The 23,664-nt window shown below is 41.3% G+C and overlaps 2 protein-coding genes across 4 annotated transcripts in view; one reads left to right on the top strand and one right to left on the bottom strand.

Moving 5' to 3' along the window:
• Positions 1–541: 541 nt before the first annotated feature.
• SLC35A1 (solute carrier family 35 member A1) lies at positions 542–18,354 on the top strand. The gene is made up of 8 exons (XM_089530783.1): positions 542–711; positions 4,847–5,024; positions 7,987–8,146; positions 8,986–9,138; positions 12,926–12,992; positions 13,882–14,058; positions 15,757–15,891; positions 17,035–18,354. Exons 1-8 carry the CDS (start codon positions 696–698, stop codon positions 17,163–17,165), a joined length of 1,017 nt encoding a protein of 338 aa, XP_089386909.1. The 5' UTR covers positions 542–695; the 3' UTR covers positions 17,166–18,354.
• Positions 18,355–18,437: 83 nt separating this feature from the next.
• RARS2 (arginyl-tRNA synthetase 2, mitochondrial) overlaps positions 18,438–23,664 on the bottom strand; it is a 51,294-nt gene continuing 46,067 nt past the window's right edge. For 2 of the 3 annotated variants that reach the window (XM_089530781.1, XM_089530782.1), the window contains exon 20: positions 18,438–19,863. In XM_089530781.1, coding sequence (XP_089386907.1) covers positions 19,777–19,863 — 87 coding nt within the window. In that variant the 3' untranslated portion in view covers positions 18,438–19,776. The remainder of the gene's footprint in view (positions 19,864–23,664) is intronic. The other variant, XR_016281773.1, reaches the window with a different exon arrangement.

Raw genomic sequence — 23,664 nt, 5'->3', positions numbered from 1 at the left:
ATTTATATTAATTATAATATTTTATAATAAAGGTAAAGGTAATGTTAATGTATAAATAATAAAAATATACTACAATTTAACCATTGCAAGCAAATGAAAATAATAATAATAATAATTTATATTATTTTATTTCATAATATCATATTTTATTTTATATATATATATATATATATATATATTATAATTTATATCAATTTAGAATATTTTATAATAAAGGTAAAGGTAATGTTAATATATATTGTTATAATAATAATAATAATAATAATAATTTATTTTTAGTATTATACTTTATTATTATATAATATATATTATAATGTTTACACACACATGTATATAATTTATAATATTACGCTATATTTTATAATATATTTTATGTTATATGTTATTTATAAAATATTATTATTATATTATTCATATGATGTTTTGTTGTTGTTGTTGTTGTTAAGAATTGCAAGCAATGATCCCGGAGTACCGCTTCACATTGGAGGCATTGCGCCTCTATGCTGCACAAGTCTACGCCCTTTGTCCATATTACTCTACTTCCGGCAGAAGACTCGAAGCCATTCCTATCTCTATGGTTGAATCCCGCCCGGGGTGTCCGCTCTAGCCGCCCGCTCTCGCTCTCCTTGGGGCATTGGGATGATTGACGGGACAGGCTCCTGCGCTCGCCGGCTATTCCTCTCCTTCTGCCGACCATGGCGCCTCAGAAAGGTAAGCGCACCTCCACTTAACCTGCCCCCCCTCGCATGGAAATGGAACGTTCCGTTTCATTGGAGGGCAATTGCTGGACGGGTCCATGTTGCTCTGAGGATGGGGGGGAGAGCTGGCTGATCTCCTAGTGCTTATGCGCTCCTCCTGCAGAAATAATCCATTCTGACACCGCTTTAACTGCCATGGCTCTAAACTACAGAACCCTGGGACTTGTAGTTCATTGTGGTACCAGAGCTTTCTGGCAGAGAAGGCCAAATGTCTCACAAAACTACAAACCCTAGAATACCATAGCATGGAGCCATGGCAGTTAAATAGGTCTCAAAGTGGATTATTTCTGCAGTGTGGACGCAGAGTAGGAGCTCCTGAGGAACAGGAGACCAGGGCACAGTCTGAAGTCCCTCCTCCTCATGAGCCAAGGGTGTGAGATGAAGAAAATAATAATAGTAGTGATAATAATAATAGTAGTAAAGTAGTAGTAATTGCCAAATGTGCTTCCACTTGCAGTGCATTTAGAAGTGCAGCAGAATGTGGGGAGAGGGATTATCTGTTAGAAATAATAATGATAATGATAATAATGATAATTTTGTGGGTTTTTCAAGCTATGTATGTGGCTTTCATGGAGTAAGACCCAGTGAAATCTATGGGAAGAAGAAGCACAAAATGAATTTCCTCACCCCACCCAACTGTAATTCATTGGGTTTCCTTATTATTATTATTATTATTATTAATATTTATTTATATGGTGCTGTACATTTACACAGCGCTGTACATACAATCTTTTTCATTCTTTCAGGCCTCTGAGTGTAAGGAAATCCCTCGCCCTTTTTGGCATGGCCAATCCACATTTTAGAGAAATATTGCTGAACATGTAAGAAAACAAGGAAATAAATATCTAGGGTCTGATCCTTACATTACCATTTAATAACAAAGCAATATGCGCTTGAACGTGTGCAGCATTTAGAGATGCTGGCCTGAATGGCTTTTTTAATGTCATTTTCCATTTGATGACTTTAATCTAGAAATCTAGATTAATCTAGAAAAGTGTAGAAACCCAATTCCAGCACCTTTGCTCACTGAGATATGGGATATTTTTAATTCTTGCACAATGCTATTGGATTTCCACTTCCTTTTACAAGGTGTTATCTTGCTAAATGACAGTAAAAGTTTTTTGAGGCGTCAGGGAGACGGGACGGTTTTTAGCCTTCTCTCTGTCATCCTACTTGTATTTGGCGTTCTGCTGTTACTGTCTGCCTTCAAGTAGTTTCTGACTTAGGTGACCTTACACTGAGGTTTCTTATCACAGGGGTTTCTTGGCAAGATTTGTTCAGAGGGGTTTTGCCATTGGCTTCCTCTGAAGCTGAGAGACTGTGATTTGCCCAAGGTCACCCACGGTTGACTGGGGATTCAAACCTCTCCCAACTATAGGAATTTGGAATAATTTGGCCATTACTCAATTAAAACAGCCTCAAAGATATTTTGGTGTTAGTTACTGTTTTTCTAAAAACAGACAGACAGTGATAAAAAGGCACCTGGTGCAAATCCTGAGCTGTGATAGGATCCCAGAACAAGACCATGCCACTTTAAAAAGATGTAGCACAAAGAGCATTGATGTAAATGGAAAATGCACCACGTTCCCTGATAGTATAGAAAATCAAGTGCAATTTAGCTTACAATGGAAGAAAAGTGACTTGTTAAAACTAGGAATTACCTATCTGGAAGCACTCAGACTATCATTGTGTCATGTGCAGATCTTTCTGTTGCTATCGTTTAGTCCAATAATGTTAGAGTGAATGAGATTATATCTTGGAAAGGGAGTGTTTCACTTGCAACAGTGCTCTCTATAAACTGTACCTTGCAGGAATGTTTATACAGTCAAAGGTGTTGCTTCCTTAAAAGATAGGATTAATAGGTCTTGGCAGGCTGCATCAGAATAATGTTGCAATGATTCACAGCATATTGTCTTGACTTCAGTAAATACAGGAATATATAACTATAAATAAACCCAGTCCAATGCAAACATGACTTATGTACTTCTTCATGGCTAGCGATTTCATCATTGATATTTCCTTGTTTCTGTTTTTATTAAAACTTCCAAAGGAACTCATTCCTTTGAAAAGTAGTGGGCAGAAATAATTCCCTCAGCTGCTGTTGATCTTTGTTTTCAAACAAAGTTAACAGATGCTAGATGGGACGCTTCTCTGAAAATTCACTATTGTCATATGCCTTCAGATCATTTCCAGTGTATGGCTACTTTAATGTGAATCTATCACTGGGGTTTTTTGGCAAGATTTGTTCACAAGGGAATTGCCTTTACTTTTCCCTGAGGCTCAGAGAATGTGACTTGTCCAAGGTCTTCCGATGGGTTTCCATGACCAAAAAGATTTGAACCCTGGTCTCCAGTCATAGTCCAATGCTCAAACCACTACACCACACTAGCTCTCACCCTGCCTTATTAATCAGGCTGTGTGCGTGTGTGAAGAAAGAAGCAAAAGAATGAGAAAAAATATAGAGGAAGAGGTTTAATTATATACTCAAGTAAAACTTGAAAATTATATACTCAAGTAAAAAGATATTGAAATAAGAAGTAGAGTTTTAGAAAGCACAGAAGAAAAAAAATCAAGAATATATATATATATATATATATATATATATATATATATATATGATAAGGAACAGGTAACAGCTACCGTAGAAAGGGAGGAAGTCTTTTTTTAAAAAAGATAGTTGTATTGTCGTGTGAGTGAATGTAACATCACATTTATGAATGTAGATATTGGAAGAGGTTTGTAAGATAAGAAAAGGATATATGTGAAATAATATATAAAGAAGATTGATTGGATACTGTATACAATTGTCTATATTGAAACAAACAAACAAAACAAACAGCTTCATTTGTATACCGCTTCATACTGAACTAGCAGTGTCTAAGCAGTTTACAACTGTAAGCTAATTGCCCCCAACAATCTGGTTACTCATTTTAGTGACCTCAGAAGGATGCAAGCCTGAGTCAAGCTTGAGCCCTTTCACTGGTATTGAAATCGCAACCTTACAGTTTTGAGTGAGTAGCTGCAGTACAGGCATTTAAGCACTGTGCCACCAGGGCTCCTATGTAATAAAATAATAAAGAGTATTATTTTAAAAAAATTAAGGAGGGAGGAGAGACTAAATAGCTACCCAATATCCTTTATTAGTATTTCTAGACAAATGGCTCCAGTTGTTACTAAAGAATAGGATACAGCACTTTCGCTACCCAATTAGATCTTGTTCAAGGAGATCTTGTACAAGCCGAACCTTTCTCTCCTGGTGGAAGGCAGCAATATTACCTTGGTCCTGGAGAGAAGTACCAGTGAAGGACAACTCCTCTCCCCAAAAAGGTCTTTTGAGGGGAGACAGAGCACCCCTGATGATATTCTAAGGGTAGTCAGAATAACTTACTGACCTGGGGCCCCTTTTGCACTTCACAGTGATAGCACTGTGATTCTGCTTGTAACTGTCATCCTGGGATTTGTAGTTTGGGGAGGCACTATGTAGAATTCACTGGCTGGGATTGCTAAATTCCCCTCCTTATAACTGAAAATCTCAGGTTTCCATAGGTTGGAGTCATGATAGTTAAAGTGGATTCATAGTGCTATTATTGTGTAGTGTGAAAGGGCCCCTAGTAAAATGTTCCAGAAAGTTAAGAACCTTGAGGAAAGTTTGTTGAGAGAACTGGTCAGCCCTGATCCAGTTGCCTCCATTGTGGTTATTCCAGGACAAAGTTTTTACAGTGGTTCCTGAAGTTTGTTTCCAAGACATCCCGCCCCATGAATCCCAATATCCATGGATGCTAAAGTCCCATCCTGTACAATGGGATAGTAAAATAGCGTCCCTTATATAAATTGCAAAATCAAGATTTTCTTTTTGGAATGTATATATTTTGGATATTTTCAAGCTGTGGATGGTGGAATTTGTGGATAAAGAATCCGTGGATATAGAGGGCCAAGTGTATAAGGACCATTGATGATGGGTTTGCAGCTGTGCTGTGTGGCATCCAAAATTCTACAGTTGTAAACTCTGTATGGTTGAGGTGGCCTTTATGGACAGCTGTGTTGTCAGTGCCTCTCTTATCTCACAGAACTCTGCTTTTGTTTTTCAGAAAATGTTGGTTTACTTTTTAAGTTGTACTGCTTGACGGTGATGACCTTGGTGGCTGCAACATACACAGTTGCTTTGCGATACACAAGGACGACAGAAACAGTTCTGTACTTTTCAACGACAGCTGTGTGTATAACAGAAGTTATCAAGTTATTCCTAAGTTTGGGCATATTAACAAAGTAAGTATGAGCTCTGATAAGCATCTTGATATGGCATATTTATTCAGTTTCTATTCTGTTTCATTTAATATTGCTTTTTAAAGCAAACCAAAATGCTTGTTTTCTGTGCTTCCTGCTGTTTGCCTGTGTGGTGTCCATTAGACTTGTGTGCATGTAGAGTTCTTCACTTAAAGACTGGTTTCAGAGCAAGTGAAAACATGCAAGTTTTAGTTTCTTTTCTGTGTCTCTCTTCTATTTAGCTCAATAAATAGGCATCTCCACCTGGCTTCTTTTTCACTGTTTTGGATAAAGTTCAAGATGTCATTATGGATTAAGTGCAGAATCTTGGCTTGAAGTTATTTGGGTTGGTGTAGGCGTTGATTCTTCAGAGTCACTCAAGAGGAACTTTTAGTCTCACTAAAAAGATATCTAAAGATTAGAAACAATACACCAACAATATTGGCAGTCTACCCCTGGATGTGCCAGTAAAATTATTTACCCAGGGATGTGGAATCAGGGGGCACCTTTTGATCCTTTAATAGTCCACACAGAAATGATGCAATGTTTCCTCTGGCATGCTGTTAAGAATACAACAGTTGACAATTTTCTTTTTAAATCAATCTTCCAAATCTGTTGTCTCAGACTACTTATTGAAAGGACCAGTCTTGATCCCGTGTCAGTTTGCTTTTTACGTTATGCTGCTTGACACTGATGACCTTGGTGGCTGCAACATACACAAATTTCATGCTGTACTCTGCTTGCCATCCTGACCCTGATGGGTCTTGCTCCAAAAGCCACTTACGCTGTTGTCCTTGGGTACTTTTAACAGTAATCATTGTTAGTGTTGTGTGATACAGCCCCCCCCCCCTCAACAGTTTCCTGACCAAGAACTTCCCCAGTCTTCAGGAGTTCAGAGTGGTGAGATTTCCTGAAAAATGTGAAAATGAAACAACTTTTCCCTCAGCCTGGCATCTTCTGGATGTGTTGGACTACTCTTACCATCATTCCCAGCCTGCATGGCCCTGAGCATCCAGACAATTCATAGTTGGGGAAGGCTGATGCAAAATGTTAGAACATTATTTATGAATCTATAGATTTTCAGTAACAGAAGTTAGAGTTACATTCTAGTAGTGGTTGAAGCTGAGGATGCAGTTTGAGGCCAAAGCAAAGCAGGCAGGGCCAGATGTAATTTTTTTTTGCTAAATTAGACATATTCCACAGTGGAATTCCATGCATGTGTACTCTGGATTAAGCTCCAGGGCATGTCTTTCACGTATACACAGTACAGGTTATTTTTTTGTGTATCTACTCAGGAATAAGCTCCAGCACAGAACTTCCCAATCTGTATTTGGGAGTTCCTGTTGTGTGCAAAATGGTCCCAATCTGCTGATATAGGAAATCTGGCCCATAAAGGGGCATGGGGTGAGTGGATCCAATTCTGTGAGCAAATGGGGTGAAGAAAGCAGAACCTGCCCCATCCCTCTTCAGGTTACCTTCCCACAGTCTGTCTCTTTTGACTTTTTTTTTTCTTTTCCTAGCTGAGCTCTGAAACCAAGGACATTTTTGCACTATACAGTTATAGCAGTATGACTCTTCTTCAGTCATGAAATCTTGGGAGTTGCTCTTCAGGGAAATTTAGAATTTTGGGCTAGAGAACACCTGTCCTTCCCTAAACTATAAATCCCAGGATACCATTGAATATAGCCATGACAGTTAAAGTGGAATCATTGTGCTATAACTGTGTTGTTTGAAAGGGCCCCTTAATTGTGGGTAGCAAGTTTTCAGATAGATACGCTGAAAGGGGAGAAAATTCCACAATTGCCTGTATGCCTCTTTTGTTCTTAAAAGGACTTTTTATCACTGGAAATGCTAACTGGAAGAGACACAGACCCCCAGATTCACTCAGATAGATCATCTGTCAAGTGTTCTTATTCATCTCAGCCTTCAAACAACTGTTCTTTGCAACGTAGTCTGATTCAGTGGTGGGTGAACATAGAAAAGATTGAGACTGTCATGCTAGTAGTTACAGTATAGTTGTTTTTTCCCTTTCTCTCTTTGCCTCACTTTCTCTGATTTTTCAGTTAGAAAGATAAATATTTTATATGTCAGTCTTTCTCTAGAAATCTTGAGACATGCTGAAGCACAGGGATGTCAGAAATAAAAAAAGAGATTGCTTTCAAAATAGCAAGGAAATTCAAAACCAGACAGCTCATCTCACACCTTCCACTGAAACAGCTTGTGCAGATCTCTAAAATAGAGATCAGTAGTACTTCAATTTTTCTTTTTCAGTTGACAGGAGCCACCACTAGAATTTTGTCCCCATATGGTTAAGATGCAAATTCTGATGAGCAGATTGGCAGTTCAAGGCCCAAGTGCTGTGTAACAGAGTGAGCTCCCATTACTAGTCCCAGCTTCTGCCAACCTAGCAGTCTGAAAGCATGCAAATGCAAGTAGATTAACAGATATTACTTTGATGGGAAGGTGCCAGTGTTCCATGCTGTCATGCTGGCCACATGACAACCAGAGTCGCCTTCGGACAACACTGGCTTTTCAGCTTAGGAATGGAGATGAGCACTGCCTCCTACAGTTGGTTACGACTAGACAGTCATGTCAAGGGGGAACCTTTACTTTTTACCTTTATCTTTACAGTGCCACCAAAAAGGCAGAAGGATGCCATTGGGTAGTTGCAGGTTGTGCTGTTGGGGAAAGGATGGGAATTAAAGAGAGCATGGAAAAATCAACAAGACTGTTCCTTCAAGTTAGTGGTTTCTGCTTTCTGTTCTTGGAAGATCTTACGTTTGCTGTGCTTTATGACAAGCCCTACCCAGCAACTGAGTTGCTGTGCACTGGTTCACTTTCGCATCAAATTTTGGAGGTTGTGAGTATAGAGACCTCCGTAGGGATATTACAGGATTTATGTGGTAAGTTGCTATAGATATATTGGTCTTTAAACCTTTTTTTTAAAAAATGTTTTTCCCCCCAGAGAGACTGGAAGCCTAGGTAGATTGTTGACATCGTTGAAAGAAAATATCTTGGGAAGCCCTAAAGAACTACTTAAATTAAGTGTTCCCTCTCTGGTGTATGCCATTCAGAACAACATGGCCTTCCTGGCTCTTAGCAATTTGGATGCAGCAGTTTACCAGGTAACTGTTAATGTTTGGAAGCTAAATGCTTCTACATCAGAGCCCAAAGTGAGCTCATCAATGTGTGATATGAGAGACAAATTTACTCCAGATGTCCAATTTTTGTAGTATTTTGGGCAATTATCAACAGATTTGGGGTAGCTTTCATGACTATAACAATGGGGTGGTGGTGGTTGGGAACTTTAGAGAACTCTTGAGGTCTTTGGAAGACCCAGAATAATGCCAGTGGTAGGGGTGCACTTTCTTCACCCCCTGCATACAGGATTGCAGGGGGAAACAAAAATCAACAAAGTTTGCCTCTATTCTGCCAGCATGATTTTTCTACAGAATCAGAAGTGTCCAACAAATGGAAGGATTTGTGAAAAACAGATTATGGATTCAACCCAGTATGACTAAAATATGGGTAACCCAAAGAACTGTAGCCAATTTTCACCCTCTGGGATTTTCCAGAAAGCCATGACCACTTTACCATGACACCATTGTTTGGTGGTTTCTCTACTTTTGTATGGGTTTCCTCCTATTCCAAATGGTCGAATGATCTCTCATACGGGTTAATTATTGGCAGAGTTTTCAGGTGAAAAGTAATAGTAGTTTTGGTCCCATGTTTTTCTTTTTAGTACCACCACCACAGTGAAGGACACCACCTGAAAACTTACCAACAGGATTCTGGACCTTGTTGGTTACTAACATTTTGTTTGTGTGTGTGCGGGGAGTGGAACCCATAGACCCTTTCTTTCTCACTCACATCAGCTAATGACAATTAAAATCAATAATAAAATACATTTAAACACCAAAAGATAATAAAACAGCTATTTTTTTTAAAAAAAACTGTTTTTTAGGTCACCTATCAGTTGAAGATCCCATGTACAGCCTTATGTACAGTCTTAATGCTGAACCGCTCTCTCAGTAAACTGCAGTGGTTCTCAGTCTTCATGCTCTGTGGTGGAGTCACACTTGTTCAGTGGAAACCAGCACAGGCTACAAAAATTCAGGTAAGCATTTCCCTACATCTTCCTAAAAATTTTAAAAATGTATAAAGCATACAGTCGACCCTCTATAGCTACATATTTTTTTATCCATAGATTCAACCATCCACAGCTTAAAAATATTCAAAAATAATATACATTCCAAAAGCAAACCTTGCTCTTGCCATTTTATATAAGGGACACCATTTCACTATGTTGTTGTATTTAATGGGACTTGAGCATCCGTGGATTTTGGTGATAATAATAATAAAATTTATTTATATTTCCCACCTCTCCCAAGGATCGAGACGGGATTATATCAATAAAATAATACAATAATGTACAAATACAATTGATAAAACACTAATACTGAATTTACCACATTCCTGTTAGTTCTCTAACAAACAGTCATCAGTAGCCAATAATCATAGTTGAGAGTGGAACATCATCATAAGCTTTTATATGGAGTCTGATGGAAAAGCCCGCCGAAAGAGATCCGTTTTGAGTTCCTTCTTAAAGGCCTCTAAGGTATGGATGAGACAGATCTGTTCCGGTAGGCTATTCCACAATTTTGGAACTGCAACTGTAAATCCCCTATGGGAAGTTGTCATTAACCTAGTATTATGATGTTCCAATAAGTAGTTCCCTGATGTTCTGAGAGTGTGGGGCAGATTGTGTAAGGAGAGGCATTCCTGCAAGTAACTCAGGCCCGAGCCATGTAGGGCTTTAAAGGTAATAACCAATACCTTGTATTGACTCCACACAGTCTCTTCTGGGGTCATTTCATACTCTACATTTATAGCTCTATGATTTCCCATGCCATGCCATCATCCTATGAGATCCTGAGATTCACATTTGAGGGCAGGAGATTTATAATTATCAGCCAGTGAGCTCCTCTGATACCTCTAACAAAACTGTCAGCACCAGATTCCGTAGGATGGAGCCATGGCAGTGAAAGGATATTGAGAAACTGGAGCGTGTCCAAAGGAGGGCGACTAAAATGGTGAAAGGTCTGGAAACCTTGCCCTGTGAGGAACGACTCAGGGAGCTGGGGACGTTTAGCCTGGAGAAGAGAAGGTTAAGAGGTGATATGATAGCCCTGTTTAAATATTTTGAAGGGATGTCACATTGGGGAGGGAGCAAGCTTGTTTTCTGCTGCTCCAGAGAACAGGACCCGGAACAATGGATGCAAGCTGCAGGAAAAGGGATTCCTCCTCAACATTAGGAGGAACGTCCTGACAGTAAGGGCTGTTCGACAGTGGAACACACTTCCTAGGAGTGTAGTGGAGTCTCCCTCCTTGGAGGTCTTCAAACGGAGGCTGGATGGCCATCTTTCGGGGATGCTTTGATCTGGATTTCTTGCATGGCAGGGGGTTGGACTGGATGGCCCTTGCGGTCTCTTCCAACTCTATGATTCTATGATTCTATGATAATGCTATAGCTGCATTGTGTGAAAGGACCCCTGGTTCATGGCATTATAGTTCATTGGAAGACTATATGGGACATTTTTGTCTTAATTGTTACCTTGGTTGGGGCAAAAAAATGCACCCCATGGCAAAAAGCAATAGGGGCAATTTTTGTCTTAGTTATTTTTTGCCTTGTTAAAAAAAATGGTATGGAGTCAAACATGTAATGGTTTGAGTGCTGGACTATAACTCTGGAGACCAGGGTTTAAATCCTGGCTTGGCCATGGAAAGCCACTGAGTGACTTAGACAAGTCACACTCTCTTAGCCTCAGAGTATGGCAGTAGCAAGCCCCCTCAGAAGACACTTGCTAAGAAAACCCTCTGATAGGTTCACCTTCGGGTCACCATAAGTCAGAAATGATTTGAAGGCACACAACAACAACAACAAAAGGAACTCATGTCAAGAGGCTGAAACTTGGGGAGATAGTGTACAACACCTCTATTGCAGTACTATATAAAGTCAAAGAAAGGTCTCCTTTGTGTGCAGTGGAGTCTCCTTCCTTGGAGGTCTTCAAGCAGAGGCTGGATGGCCATCTGTCGGGAATGCTTTGATTGTGATTTCCTGCATGGCAGGGGGTTGGACTGGATGGCCCCTGTGGTCTCTTCCAACTCTAGGATTCTATGATTCTATGTCCTGTATTTAATATAAATAATCTGTGATGTCATTGTGTAGCACCAGGAAAGGTTTTCTTCTGGTTTTTTTTTAAATTACTGCCCCCAAAGCCCCCAAGGCAAGGTGCAAAATTCCAGAAATGAACTGAGTTCATAATCTTTTCACATAAAAGTCTGCACCTGGTCACACAAACCCATACACTTCAGCTTTTTCATTTTGACAGTGTGATCTGTGTAGAGTAGGAATAATCATTTTGTTGTTGGCATTATTAAAGAATTTAGACTTAGAAATCCTTCCCCGTCTGCCTCCTGATCTTGAGTCACATTCTACCCTACACTGACCTATTACAGTTGAGCTTTGCCTTACGTGGGGGATCTGTTCCAGACCCCCTACATAAGGCGAATTTCACCAATGCTTGAGCCCCATTCAAATGAATAGGACGCACTGCTCCTTGTGCCCTGCGCGCTCCCCGCAGCTTGAGTGTGTATGCTCAAGTCTGCGTATAGTGTGCCCACGTATATTCTTATTCTTCTTATTCTTTATTTATACAGTGCTGTAGTACCTAGTACACACAGGGTGTTTTTTGTTCAGATCGTGTGTGTGTGTGTGCGTGCGTAGTGTGTGAAAGAGAGAGAATGAGAAGGAAATCTAAGTGGGCTTACAGTATAGCTTAAAGCAAAAACAACAATACATACAACAGAAAACATTAAGTAAATAGTGGAATTAAAAACATTAGTTGAAACAGTTTAAAAATCATTCTTAGTCCAAACTGCGTACCCAGTAGATTATCTTAAACTGCTCCTACATCTGTTCTATGGGTAGTATAAGGATTACTGAAGATAGGTAAGAGAGCCATTTTAAACATTTTAAAATGCCATATAAACACCAAGTGATGATGATGATGCACTTCACATAGCTATATCTTGTCTTCCTAAGGCAGATTTCCTAAACCCATGCTGAAATTCTGTACACACTGAACTTGGCAGTGAACCTGGGTCCCATGGCAGGACAAAGATGGGATATAAATTAATGGGAGGGGCTTATTTTTCCAAGATATAAACAAAACTAGCAGATAGTTACTTCATTAGCCTTCCCTCTAAAATAAGAATCCTAGACAAGTTTCAAGTAGTGTCATTTTCAAAAAACCAATCACAATTAAATTGTCTATAACATTGAAATTTATTAAAATTGGGTGGTTGTATTTGGAAGTAATTGGTGGATTTAGAGTATTATTACTGACACAAGAAAATTTCCATAACATGCAGTGAATACTATTATTGTTCCTTCTTGAAAGGAGTGGTAGATTTTATTGACAGAAGTGTTTTTATATGTTCCTTATTTACTTAATTTATTTAATGGAGATGTTTCAGTAGATGAGTTAAAAATCTTTAAATGTCTGTCTAGCCTTATTTTAAAAGTATTGGTGTCATACCAGGCTTTTGTGGTGCAGAGGTGAGAATTGCAGGGCACCTTTATTTTTTAAAGAAAGGAATGGCACAAAATGAAAATAAGGGAGCTTATGTGATGAGTGAGCTTTTTTTCTCCTGCTGTTTCTTGAACACTGTTAGAGACAAGGCATACACAGCAAACAGATTTGTAGGTAGATGATGCAGGATGGCCCAGTGTTTTTTATTGTTGTTTTTGCTGTTGCAGTAAACTGATGTTGTGACTTAACTTTTGAAGTAGTTTGCCACATGTTGACTTAAAAATATCTCCCTTTTTGTTAATTCATTAGATGGAACAAAGCCCTCTGATAGGCTTTGGTGCGATCGCAATTGCTGTTTTATGTTCCGGATTTGCAGGTAAAACACTTGTAGTTAACAGTTCTCTTCAGGCAGCAGCAGGAGCTTGTTCATGAGTGTTGGTGTTGTGATAGCCCAGGCCTCCTCATTATATTACCTTTGGGGCTTAGGACCTACAACAGAATATCTCCTTTCCTCTTTGCTCAGATAACCCGAGAACCTCTGGGATTCCTAAGAACACACTGTAACTCCCTCTCACAACTAATTTAGTATAGATGCAGTGTGACCCTGATTTCTCATAGTACCTTTGTGATGTCCGCTTCTGTATCTCCCATGTGGCAAAGTTAACATAAGAGGAAAGCATATTTCCTCTTCAGTCAAACCTTTCAGCCTGTAGATCAGGTATAGGGAATGTGTGGTTAATCCTAGCAGCTCTCATCAGTATTGATGCAGGTTAGGGCCTCTGGATGTTGCAGTTCTTGACCTGCTAAGCATTAAGTTGATATTCTTGGCAATGTTCATCTCTTGAAGGGGAGGAGGAGGAAATGGGGGATCTGTACTATGCTCTGTAGTTGGAGCACTAGGTTCATCAAATAATTTTTCAGGCTAATAATACAAAACAGAGTCTGCACTGTATTTTAATTTTATTCATTGTTACTCAGATTCGTGGTCCATATAGACCACTATTAATCCATAAACTACCAGCTACCAGTCCCTGTAGCGTTTTCAGAAAAGAAAGGAACAATTGCAGTCAGTAGGCACAAATATGGTATTTGTCCGGGTGTCAGTGGAAGAATTCTGGTTGCCCACATTACCTGTAGCTACCCAGACAGAAAACTGTGATAGAAAGAAAATGTTCTGTTTTCTGTTCCTTTTCAAACAAGATGAAATGGCCCATTTCTCTTCCAGGCTATCTCTTATTGATCTTTCTTCCTCTCCTTCTTTGCAGGGGTGTATTTTGAGAAAGTACTTAAGAGTTCAGATACATCTTTATGGGTCAGGAACATTCAAATGTATCTTTCTGGCATTGTTGTGACCTTGGTTGGTGTCTACATGTCTGATGGAGCTCAAGTAATGGAGAAAGGTTTTTTCTATGGCTATACTCATTATGTCTGGTTTGTGATATGTAAGTACTTTTAACATTTTCCCTTAAATTCTTGAAGAATCTTTGAAACTTATTTTCTAGCCAGAGTCAAAGGTGTATGATATCTTAACTAGTAATGTGGGAGTAGTGGCTTTAAGAGTACCTATTAATGCCATCTGTAACAACAGCAGAAATGGAAAATCCTTAGTCTAAGGGCCAAATTATAGTAACGGCAGTGGGTGGGGCTAAAGATAGAGGGCCAGCCAAAATAAAGTCAGCAGGGACAGATGGGAATTTGGACATCTTTCCATGAAGTATGGAAGGCATAGATCAGTTCTGTGGATGTTCAGAAATAAGTCTTAGGACAACTTTCAGGCTTGCAGAACACAGCCCTGTGGCCTTTCAGTGAGAAGTTGGGAAAGAAAAATGTTCCTGGAGAATTGGTGGGCATCTTTCTGGGATTGGGAGCAGCAGTGGACACTGTAGTTCTCATGGTGGGTGGTGGTGATGAGATGCTCTGTCAGCAAATTTGACAGCTACTACCAAATTTGCCACCCACATTGGTGCAGGAGGACTGAATCATAAAGTTGGAAGAAACCTCAAGGGCCATCAAGTCTAACCTGTCATGAGAAATACAAAATCAAAGCAATCCCTACAGATGGCCATCCAGCCTTTGTTTAAAAACCTCCAAAGGAAACTCCACCACTCTCCAAGGCAGCATGTTCTTCTGTCAAACATCGTTTTCTGTCAGAAGGTTCATCCTAATGTTGAAGTGGAATCTCTTTTCCTGTAATTTGAATCCATTGCTCCAGGTACTATGCTCTGGAGCTGCAGAAAACAAACTTGCTCCATCTTCAGTGTGATAGCCCTTCAAATATTTAAGCAGGGCTATTGTATCAGCTCTCTACCTTATCTTCTCCAGTCTAAACATACTCAGCTTCTCTATATAGGGCATGGTTTCCAGAATCCTGTTGATTTCTTACACATGTGTTGAGTTCCCGTACAGAAGCAACTGCACATTTTTACCTGATGCACAAAGTATGTATTTAGTTCAAGGTCATGGTAGCAGAGTTGCTCATGTGCACCTGAGGGTGTGCATTCCCAACTGATTCATCTTTGTGTGCCCTCTGCTGAAACTGGCGGTAGTACTCCTTTGGTGCACATTCAACCGTTGAACAGCATTACCATTCAACATAAAGGTTGCATTTGCATAATTAAACAATGGAGAGATTTGCACTATTCACTTCCAACAAGGATCTTGGCCTGAAGCTGCTAGAGCAATCTCCTATGCTATAGAACTTCTCGGGAGGAAGAAGAAGAGGAAGAAATGAGTTTTCCAGACTGAATGGGGCTGGGTTTCAATTATGGATATATTTTTGGCAGTGGAGGCCTAGAGATGGCAAGTTCTGCTGGTGCCACCAATGCTGCATTTTAGGCAATTGGGCAACACGTAGTGAGCCATAAAAGACAGGCTTGGGTCTGTATATTCCTATCCCTAGCTTAGACGAACACTAGGTTTTGGTGGGTTGTGGCACAAGGGAAATCCCTTTGCGACCACAAATTTAATCCTCAAATGATGTGATCTGTGTAAACAAAATGTGACATCCCTTCCTTTAACAAAAACTGATGCTATAAAATGTGTTGTACTGTTTCGTTGAACTGCCATGAGAGTAGCTCTTTATTATGCTAAGACAAAAAATGTCCAATACTTCATTCATAAGCATATCTTCTGCTTCCTAGTTCTTTCCAGTGTTGGAGGCCTTTACACGTCAGTTGTTGTTAAATACACAGACAATATTATGAAAGGCTTTTCTGCAGCGGCCGCCATTGTCCTCTCTACTATTGCATCTGTTATTCTCTTCGGTTTACAGATTAGTAAGTAAGCTTTGATTATTGTTTATGTAGCCTTGTTACCTAAGTATTTTCACCTGATTTTGAGGCATTTTGTTTGCATGTTCATTTTAAATTGGCTTGAACAACTGCTGTGACTTGCTCTTGTATAGACATAGATTCTGTGAGGATACACCTAAGTTAACAGTGTTATGGTAGCAATACCCAAAGCTCCACTTTGATATCAGCATAAATGCTCTTTAGTAATATTTTGTATTAAAGAAAATTACATAGGGCAAATAAGGTGGGTATGTAGTTGATTATCAACAGTGATATCAGATGTTACATGGAGTGTTGATAGTTGATAGTTGAAATAAAGTTTCAGATTGATTACATTTTGAAAAATGAGATGTTGAAATGAATGAGGCAGAATATATTGAAATAGGCAACACTGTGTTTTGACCAGACCTAGCAAATCTGCTGGATCATTTCTATTGTTTATTTACACTTAGTTCTACAAAGAATGCTAGACTTTTAGAAATACATTAACACCAAATCTACATTAGAATTGCTATTTCAAAGTTTCAAAGTCCAGATTAGTTAATATTTTTTGTCATGAGAAAAGGGCAACTCCAGATACTTTCTTTCTTTCTCTCATATATATATATATATATATATATATATATATATATATTGCAATAGCAGCCAAAAACTGTTGCCTGCAGGCTCATACTGAATGGGATGTTTAGCTGCCTTTGATGAAAAGTACCCCCCCCCTTTTTTTTTTTATTCCAAAGACTGTTTCACACTTGTAGGTTGTTGCTTGATCATGCAGTTACTGAGTCATAGATAGGGGTGCATATATGAAGTCTGAAGTTCCTTATTGATTCTTCCAGGGATTAGTTGTTGTGGCTGAATTTAAGAAACTGTCAGTACTGGTTTGGCTAATGTAAGCTGGTAAGCAAAAAACCAAAATGTTGTAAACTGAACAGCTAGGTTCTGTCTTTCAAGATAATACGCCTCTTTCCTCCATAGGGTTAGTACGTCCATTATGTTTGAGTAGTAGCACATATCGGATCTTCAAATTGCTGTCACCTGAGGCTACAGATTGAACTCTTAGTCTTAAGTTCTTTGAAGTTTCTGTTTGAACTAGCATTTTAAATCATGTACTTTGTTTTTCTCTTCTAGCCATAACTTTCTCTCTCGGTGCTCTTCTTGTATGTATTTCAATATATTTGTATGGATTGCCTCGACAAGACACGACAAAACTCCAGCCAGTAGAATCAAAAGCATCAAAAGAGAATCTTATTCATGTTTAACATTCACAACCATGAAGAAAAGACATTTGAAAGTAAAGACTTGACAAAGTATCTTTTCCCCATTTCCTTTTTTTTTCCTCAAAGAAATAGCCTTAAACTGTTTATGGCTGCCTTTTCTGCTCGGACTAAAGTGAAGTCAATCTACAGTGGAATGAAGGTTTACACTGTATTATGGATACTTCGTTATGTTATGTAGTACTGTTACTGATGTAAAGTTGTGTCTTAATTTTGTGTTGGACTATGAAGCTCTTGCTTGTCAAAAAAAATGAAGGAATGGAAAATACATCTATATATTGATAAATTGTGTATATAATAAAGAGGGGGACGTTGTTGGATGTCACTTTGATGTACTAGAGAATAGCAATGTCTGCTCTTTGATATGCTGTTGCATATTTTGATTATACTAGTGTAGAAAGTACTGCACATTTTCCTCTGCATGTCCCAGTCAATTGTTGAACAGCAAACTAGTTGTCGCAGCTAGAATGACATGGAGGTTGAGACTGAATACCATTATTTGATGGGTAAAATGACCACAATTCTAGCTAGAACAAATCCTATGTCTTCATGTGTTTGGTACAGTGAATCCCTTTGCAACAGGAGGAAGGAAAAAAATGCAGCTGAGGCTGCTTTTAATAGTTTTTTATTGTGATGGAGTTTTATACCATTTTGTATTCTAATAACACTTTGTTCACACTTGTTAGGCCTAAACACATTTTTGTGCAAGTTATGTAAAGCATTGTTCCATTCTGGATTGTGCCTTTTACTTGAATGAAACATAAAGGGGCAACTATGGTCCCTGAGGGTTGTGAGGGGCTATAACTCTCACCGTTCACTGTGTTGGCTATGGACTTGTAGGCTAAAACACATCTGGTAGGGCCAAAAATGCCTACTTCTGAAATGCAACTGTTGTTTGGAAGTCGGCAGGAGGATAAGTACTGTATGTTTGGCATCACTTAGATCAGGAGGAGGACTTACATGGTCTTCTGCCTGACTGCAAACTCCCAGCCGCATCAGCCAGCAATGAGGAATGCCGGGAGTTGCAGTTGAGCAACATCTGCAGGTCCATATGATTTTCATCAAGATGTACAATTTATTCATTTTGGTCAAGTCATGAATTGGCAAAATGTTTTGTCTTTCACTTTTGAAAGATATGCTTTTTCCATTAAATAATTGTACATGCTTTTTAAAATTACTAATGTGTTATTTTTAAGTTGGTCTTCTGCAAATCCTTTTTATTTCTATGCTAGTAATCACAGGATTGTGTCTTTCTCATTATGAGGGATGGATTCTAAATGGAGAGGTCTTCTAGGTAGTAAAGGCAGTGGCACAACTAGGGGTAGGCCTGACAAGCAAAGGCTAAAATCCCAGAGTGGCAGAGGATGAGGCTGCAGCAAACAGGCCTGGCATGGAAATATTACAACCTGCTGATGCTGGTTGCTGCAGCATCCTTCTTTACTCTTTTAAACATTCAAAACGATCACTGGGGCAGGGGAAGTATATGCTGGTGCTGTTATTAATGCCATTATTTTTATAGCCTAATATTTTATTTAAAAAACATTATGCTTTTCTACAACAAAATGGTGACCAATCCCAAGTAAATTTACTCAGTATCAGAAGCAAGTTCAATATAGAGCCTGTAGTAATAATGCTATACTGTCTTGGGTTTAAAATGTGGAAGTGCATGCATAACTTGTTATACAAAAAATGGCTAAACAGAACCTTGCCTTAAAAAAAATAGGCAGAGGGAGTCAGAAAGGTGACATTAATCACACAAAAAATCACAACACTCGTTTTTGGACCAAATATGTTTCATGAAATAAGAGGCAAGTGCAACTACACTCTCACCTCTTCTCTTCACCTTTTTCTTGTACCTCCACATATGGCCATTTAGTGGATGGAGAGCAGGTGCAGCAGTGAAACATTTGGCTATGTCCCTACAGCCAGGGCCCAATGACAAATCCTCCAGGACCTCTAGGGGTTCTCCAGTGGTCCTAGAAGATGATAATGTCTTCAGATTATGACAAACAAGTGAGTTTTAAGGTTTTAGGGGCTCCTTGTATGAGATATTGAATTCTTCCCTCCTTAGCACCACCACCAAGAAGACGACATGCTAAGATTACATTGTATGGCAGCTACTAGCTTTCCAGCCAATGTTCTCAGGAATGAACATTGACTGGTTCAACAACTCTCATTAGGACATACACATTCCACATTAGTGCAGGCAAGCATATATGAACCTATAAAATGGAAGTTAAGACCTTTACTCAGTAAAACACAGCCTGTTGCTCTCAATTGTACTGAGGCTAAAACCCTCAGAGGACACAAGGGTTTGGTTCTAGAGAAAGCCAGGTATGTGACATGAGTGCAGTCATGGAGACTGGTGACCAAGTATATTAACAGCATTAATTAAGATATGAACAAAGCCCAGGTAGAGTTTGTTTCATAGAAACAAGGGAAGATTCTTTCACATAAAAAACCTTACTGAACTTTTCAAGTAATTCTTAAGGGTACAGAACACCTACATAATATAGAGACTACAAGAATAGATTAGGACAATAGCTAATCTTCGGAGCAGATTCATTTCCGGATAGGCACTGAGGAACTCCTTCTGTTACATTTTATTTACAGGCGTGATTCCTAGAAGCTTCATTCCACTGCCCAAGATGGTGCGAACAGCCTGGAACAGACAGAGCCTTGCCTGCCAAAAAAAAAACCAAAACAAAACAGGAAGGTGTTGGAAAGGTAACATTAATCAGGCTTTTTTAAAAAAAAAAAAAAATAAATCATAATCATCTTCCTGTAAAAGCAGTTTCAGAAAATAATCTGATAGTGTGAAGGTTTTGAGTGTGTGTACAGTAGTATGGGTGCATAAAATATTGAAGAATAAGGTTAAGATGCTCACTCTATACCAACATCCATTTCCTCTAAGGGGCCATTCAGACTACCTTTTACCCAGGATCAGAACCCAAATTAACCACAGGAAGTTCATATTCGCCCAGAATCTCCCACGAGCAAATCCGAGGCTTCCACACGCGTTGAGGGGCAAATGCCCCTTAGCGCGAGTCTTTTGAAAGCGGAGTAAAAGCTGTATCTTTTGAAAAAAAACTGGCCCAGCGAATATGAACTTGTCCCCGATCATGATCAGGGCAAGTTCAGGGGAGGGATTTAGGTGAGAGGGAGGGCAGAACATTCCTCCCCTTCATCAAAGAAAGAGGAGGAGAAAGAAGGAGTCAGGGGAAGGATGGAAAGGGCAATCGGGGGTAATGGAGCAAGAGGAGGAGGAAGGAACTGGAGGAAGGGTGCCAAAGGGCGATCAGGGATAACTGAGCAAGAGGAGGAGGAGGAAGGAGCCTTGAAAGGGTGCCAAGTGAAATCGGGGTAACGGAGCAGGAGAAGGACAGGTTGCTTACCTGTAACGGTATTTCTTCGAGTGGTCATCTGCGAATACATACAAATGGGTTGTACTGCGCCTGCGCAGTGCCTTCGGAAACTTCTGGAATCACTAGGCAAAGTACACTTTGCAACATGTTGAAACTTTTTGGCGGTAACCCCGCCCATCCCCTATAAAGCCTCCGTTCCCGCTCTTTTCCCCAGTTCCGCAATTTTCCGCCGTGCAGGCAACACAAAAGAGCCAATCAGAGCAGGACACTGAGGGGAGGATGGGCGGGATTTGTATGTATTCGCAGATGACCACTCGAAGAAATACCGTTACAGGTAAGCAACCTGTCCTTCTTCTTCGTGGTCTCTGCGAATCATACAAATGGGTTGAGACTGGCAAGCTAAGGTCAGTGGAGGTGGGAGTGTCATAGAAATCAGTGAACCAATAAGTAATGGACAATAAAGATAACTGAAACAAGTATAAGAGTTGATGGTTTGTTTATATACTTGTAAAGAAATCCCACCTCGTAAAGGCAAGCCCAAAAGGACCTCGAACCCCAGCATTGAGTCATTCGAGAACAGTCATATTGATGCTGTCGGTATGGAACACAGTCAACAGCGAACACAATCAATGTAGTCCTGACACCAACACAGCCCTCCCGAAAGCTGCGTCCTTTTTGGCCCTAGTGTCCAACCTGTAGTGTTTAATAAAGGTTAGGGGCTGAGACCACACGGCAGCCTTGCAAATCTCGTCCAAAGGGATACCAGACAAGAAAGCAGAAGAGGCCGCTAATGCCCTTGTGGCATGGGAGCGGATCCTGGTCGGCAAGGGCTTGCCCAAAAGCTCATAAGATAGGGCAATAGTACTCGAAATCCACTTAGAGAGTCTCTGGGCCGACACGGGCAGTCCTCTTTTCGGCCCCGAGTAACACTGGAACAGTCTCTCCGAGCGGCTCGAGTGTCTAGTTCTGTCCAGGTAAAAGGCTAAAGCCCTACGCACGTCCAGGGAGTGGAGGGCCCGCTCGGTATCGGTAGTCGGGCTGGGTGCCAGAGTTGGTAAAACAATGTCCTGGCACATATGGAAAGTGGAAACAACCTTGGGTAAGAAGGAAATATCTGTCCTGAGAACTACCTTGTCCAAGTGGAATCTAAGAAAGGGTTGGTCCCGACGCAGGGCACAAAGTTCGCCCGCCCGGCGGGCAGAAGTGATAGCCACCAAAAACACTGTTTTCCAGGTTAACAGTCTAATGTCAGTGGTGGCTAAAGGTTCAAATGGTTTAGACTGCAAGGCCCCTAACACCGTCTCGAGACTCCAGGCCGGAGTCGGGACCGACACCTGGGGGTATAAATTATTGCAGCCCCTCAGGAATCCCTTGACAAGGGGGTCTTTAAAAAAGGAGGGCTTCCCATCAAATTGGAAGGACGAGCAAATAGCAGATAGATAGCACTTAACAGATGTGGTAGAGAGGCCCGCATCGATGAGGGACATTAGGAACTCCAGGACCACTGGCGTATCAACCTGGGCTAGGGAGAGGCGTCTGTCAGACAGGAACCGAAGAAACCTGTCCCACTTGAGCCTGTAGGATTTTTGGGTGGCCGGTTTCCGGGCAGCCAAGATGACTTTCCGTACCGAGGCCGGTAGCCGGGCTAGGGATGGATTCTCCACGCCACCAAGGGAAGGGTCTCGATGTCCGGGTGTCGAACGCGACCTCCTTGAACCGTGAGGAGATCCGGTCTGGGCTCGAGCCGGAGAAAGTTGGCTCGAGAGAGGTGAAGGAGGCAAGGAAACCAGGGCTGCCCGGGCCACCAAGGCGTGATCAGGATCGCGTCCGCTGAATCCGAAACCATCTTCGAGACTGTCCTGGTGATCAGCGGGAAGGGGGGAAAGGCGTAGAGTGCTATCCCCGACCATCGGAACCCGAACGCATCCCCGAGGGAGTCGTCGTCCGGCGTCCGGGAGCAGAACTGGGGACAATGGGAGTTGTACACGGTCGCAAACAGGTCTATTTGTGGGGTTCCCCATCGGGCAAAGAGGTCGTGTACAGTCTCCGGGTGGAGCCTCCACTCGTGGCACGACGAGGGGGACCTGCTTAGCAGGTCCGCCTGAGTGTTCTGGGTGCCTGGCAAGTGTACCGCTTGGAGCAAAATGTTCCGGGCTATGCACCAGTCCCAAAGCCGAAGTGTGATGTCTAGGAGGGTGCGTGACCTGGTGCCACCTTGTTTGTTCAGGTAGTACATCACCGTGGTGTTGTCTGTTCTGAGCTGAACAACTTTCCCCGACAGTGAGGACTCGAAAGCCCTTAAGGCCTTTTCCACCGCCAACAGCTCTAATGCGTTGATGTGGAGTGTCTTCTCGTCCAGGGACCAGATGCCTTTGGCCCATAGGTCTAAGGCGTGGGCACCCCAGCCGTCTTCCGATGCGTCTGTGGTCAACACCAACTCTGGTTGGGGCGGTGAAAAGGGCATGCCGGCGCAGACGTTCCGGCAGTCGAGCCACCAACGGAGGGAGCGAATGACTGGTCTTGGCACGGTAAGTCTGCGGGAAGGGGGGTCTCTTTCCAGATCGAAGACCGACAGGAACCATGACTGCAGTGGTCGAGCCCGGAGCCTTGACCACGGAGTGACAAATGTTGTCGACGCCATGTGACCCAATGCCACCTGAATGTCCCTTGCCATAACCCGCCTTCGGGTGGTGCACCTGCTGACGGCCCGGGCCAAGGCCTGGAAACGGTCCGGAGGCAGAAAGGCCATACAACTGTTTGAGTCGAGGAGGGACCCGATGAACTTTATCTGCCTTGTGGGAAGCAACTGAGATTTCTCGAGGTTGACCACTAGGCCCAGGTCCCGTAAGAGCTCGAGTGTCTCTGAGGTGTGTCGTTGTAGCTCTTGACGTGAGGGGGACACGAGGAGCCAGTCGTCGAGATACGGGAAGACTCTCATGCCGCGGCGATGTAGGTGAGCAACCACGGGCGCCATGCACTTGGTGAAGATGCGAGGAGCGGTAGATAGGCCGAAGGGGAGGACGTTGTATCTGTAGACGTCCGTCCCGACGGCGAACGCCAGAAACCTGCGGTGGGACTCTCGGATGCTGACATGGAAGTAAGCGTCCTTTAAGTCTATC

The sequence above is a fragment of the Sceloporus occidentalis genome, unplaced genomic scaffold, assembly GCF_023333645.1.
Source record: "Sceloporus occidentalis isolate IW3139 unplaced genomic scaffold, rSceOcc1.0.p SCAF_6, whole genome shotgun sequence".
In the NCBI taxonomy this organism is placed as follows: domain Eukaryota; kingdom Metazoa; phylum Chordata; class Lepidosauria; order Squamata; family Phrynosomatidae; genus Sceloporus; species Sceloporus occidentalis.
The sequence above is the reverse complement of the archived record's forward strand: the minus strand, read 5'-3'. Positions and strand labels throughout refer to the sequence as shown.

Coding starts and splice junctions, on each gene's coding strand:
- SLC35A1 (XM_089530783.1), top strand. Junction 9,139..12,925: donor CACAGGCTACAAAAATTCAG/GTAAGCATTTCC, acceptor TTAATTCATTAG/ATGGAACAAAGCCCTCTGAT. Junction 12,993..13,881: donor TTTATGTTCCGGATTTGCAG/GTAAAACACTTG, acceptor CCTTCTTTGCAG/GGGTGTATTTTGAGAAAGTA.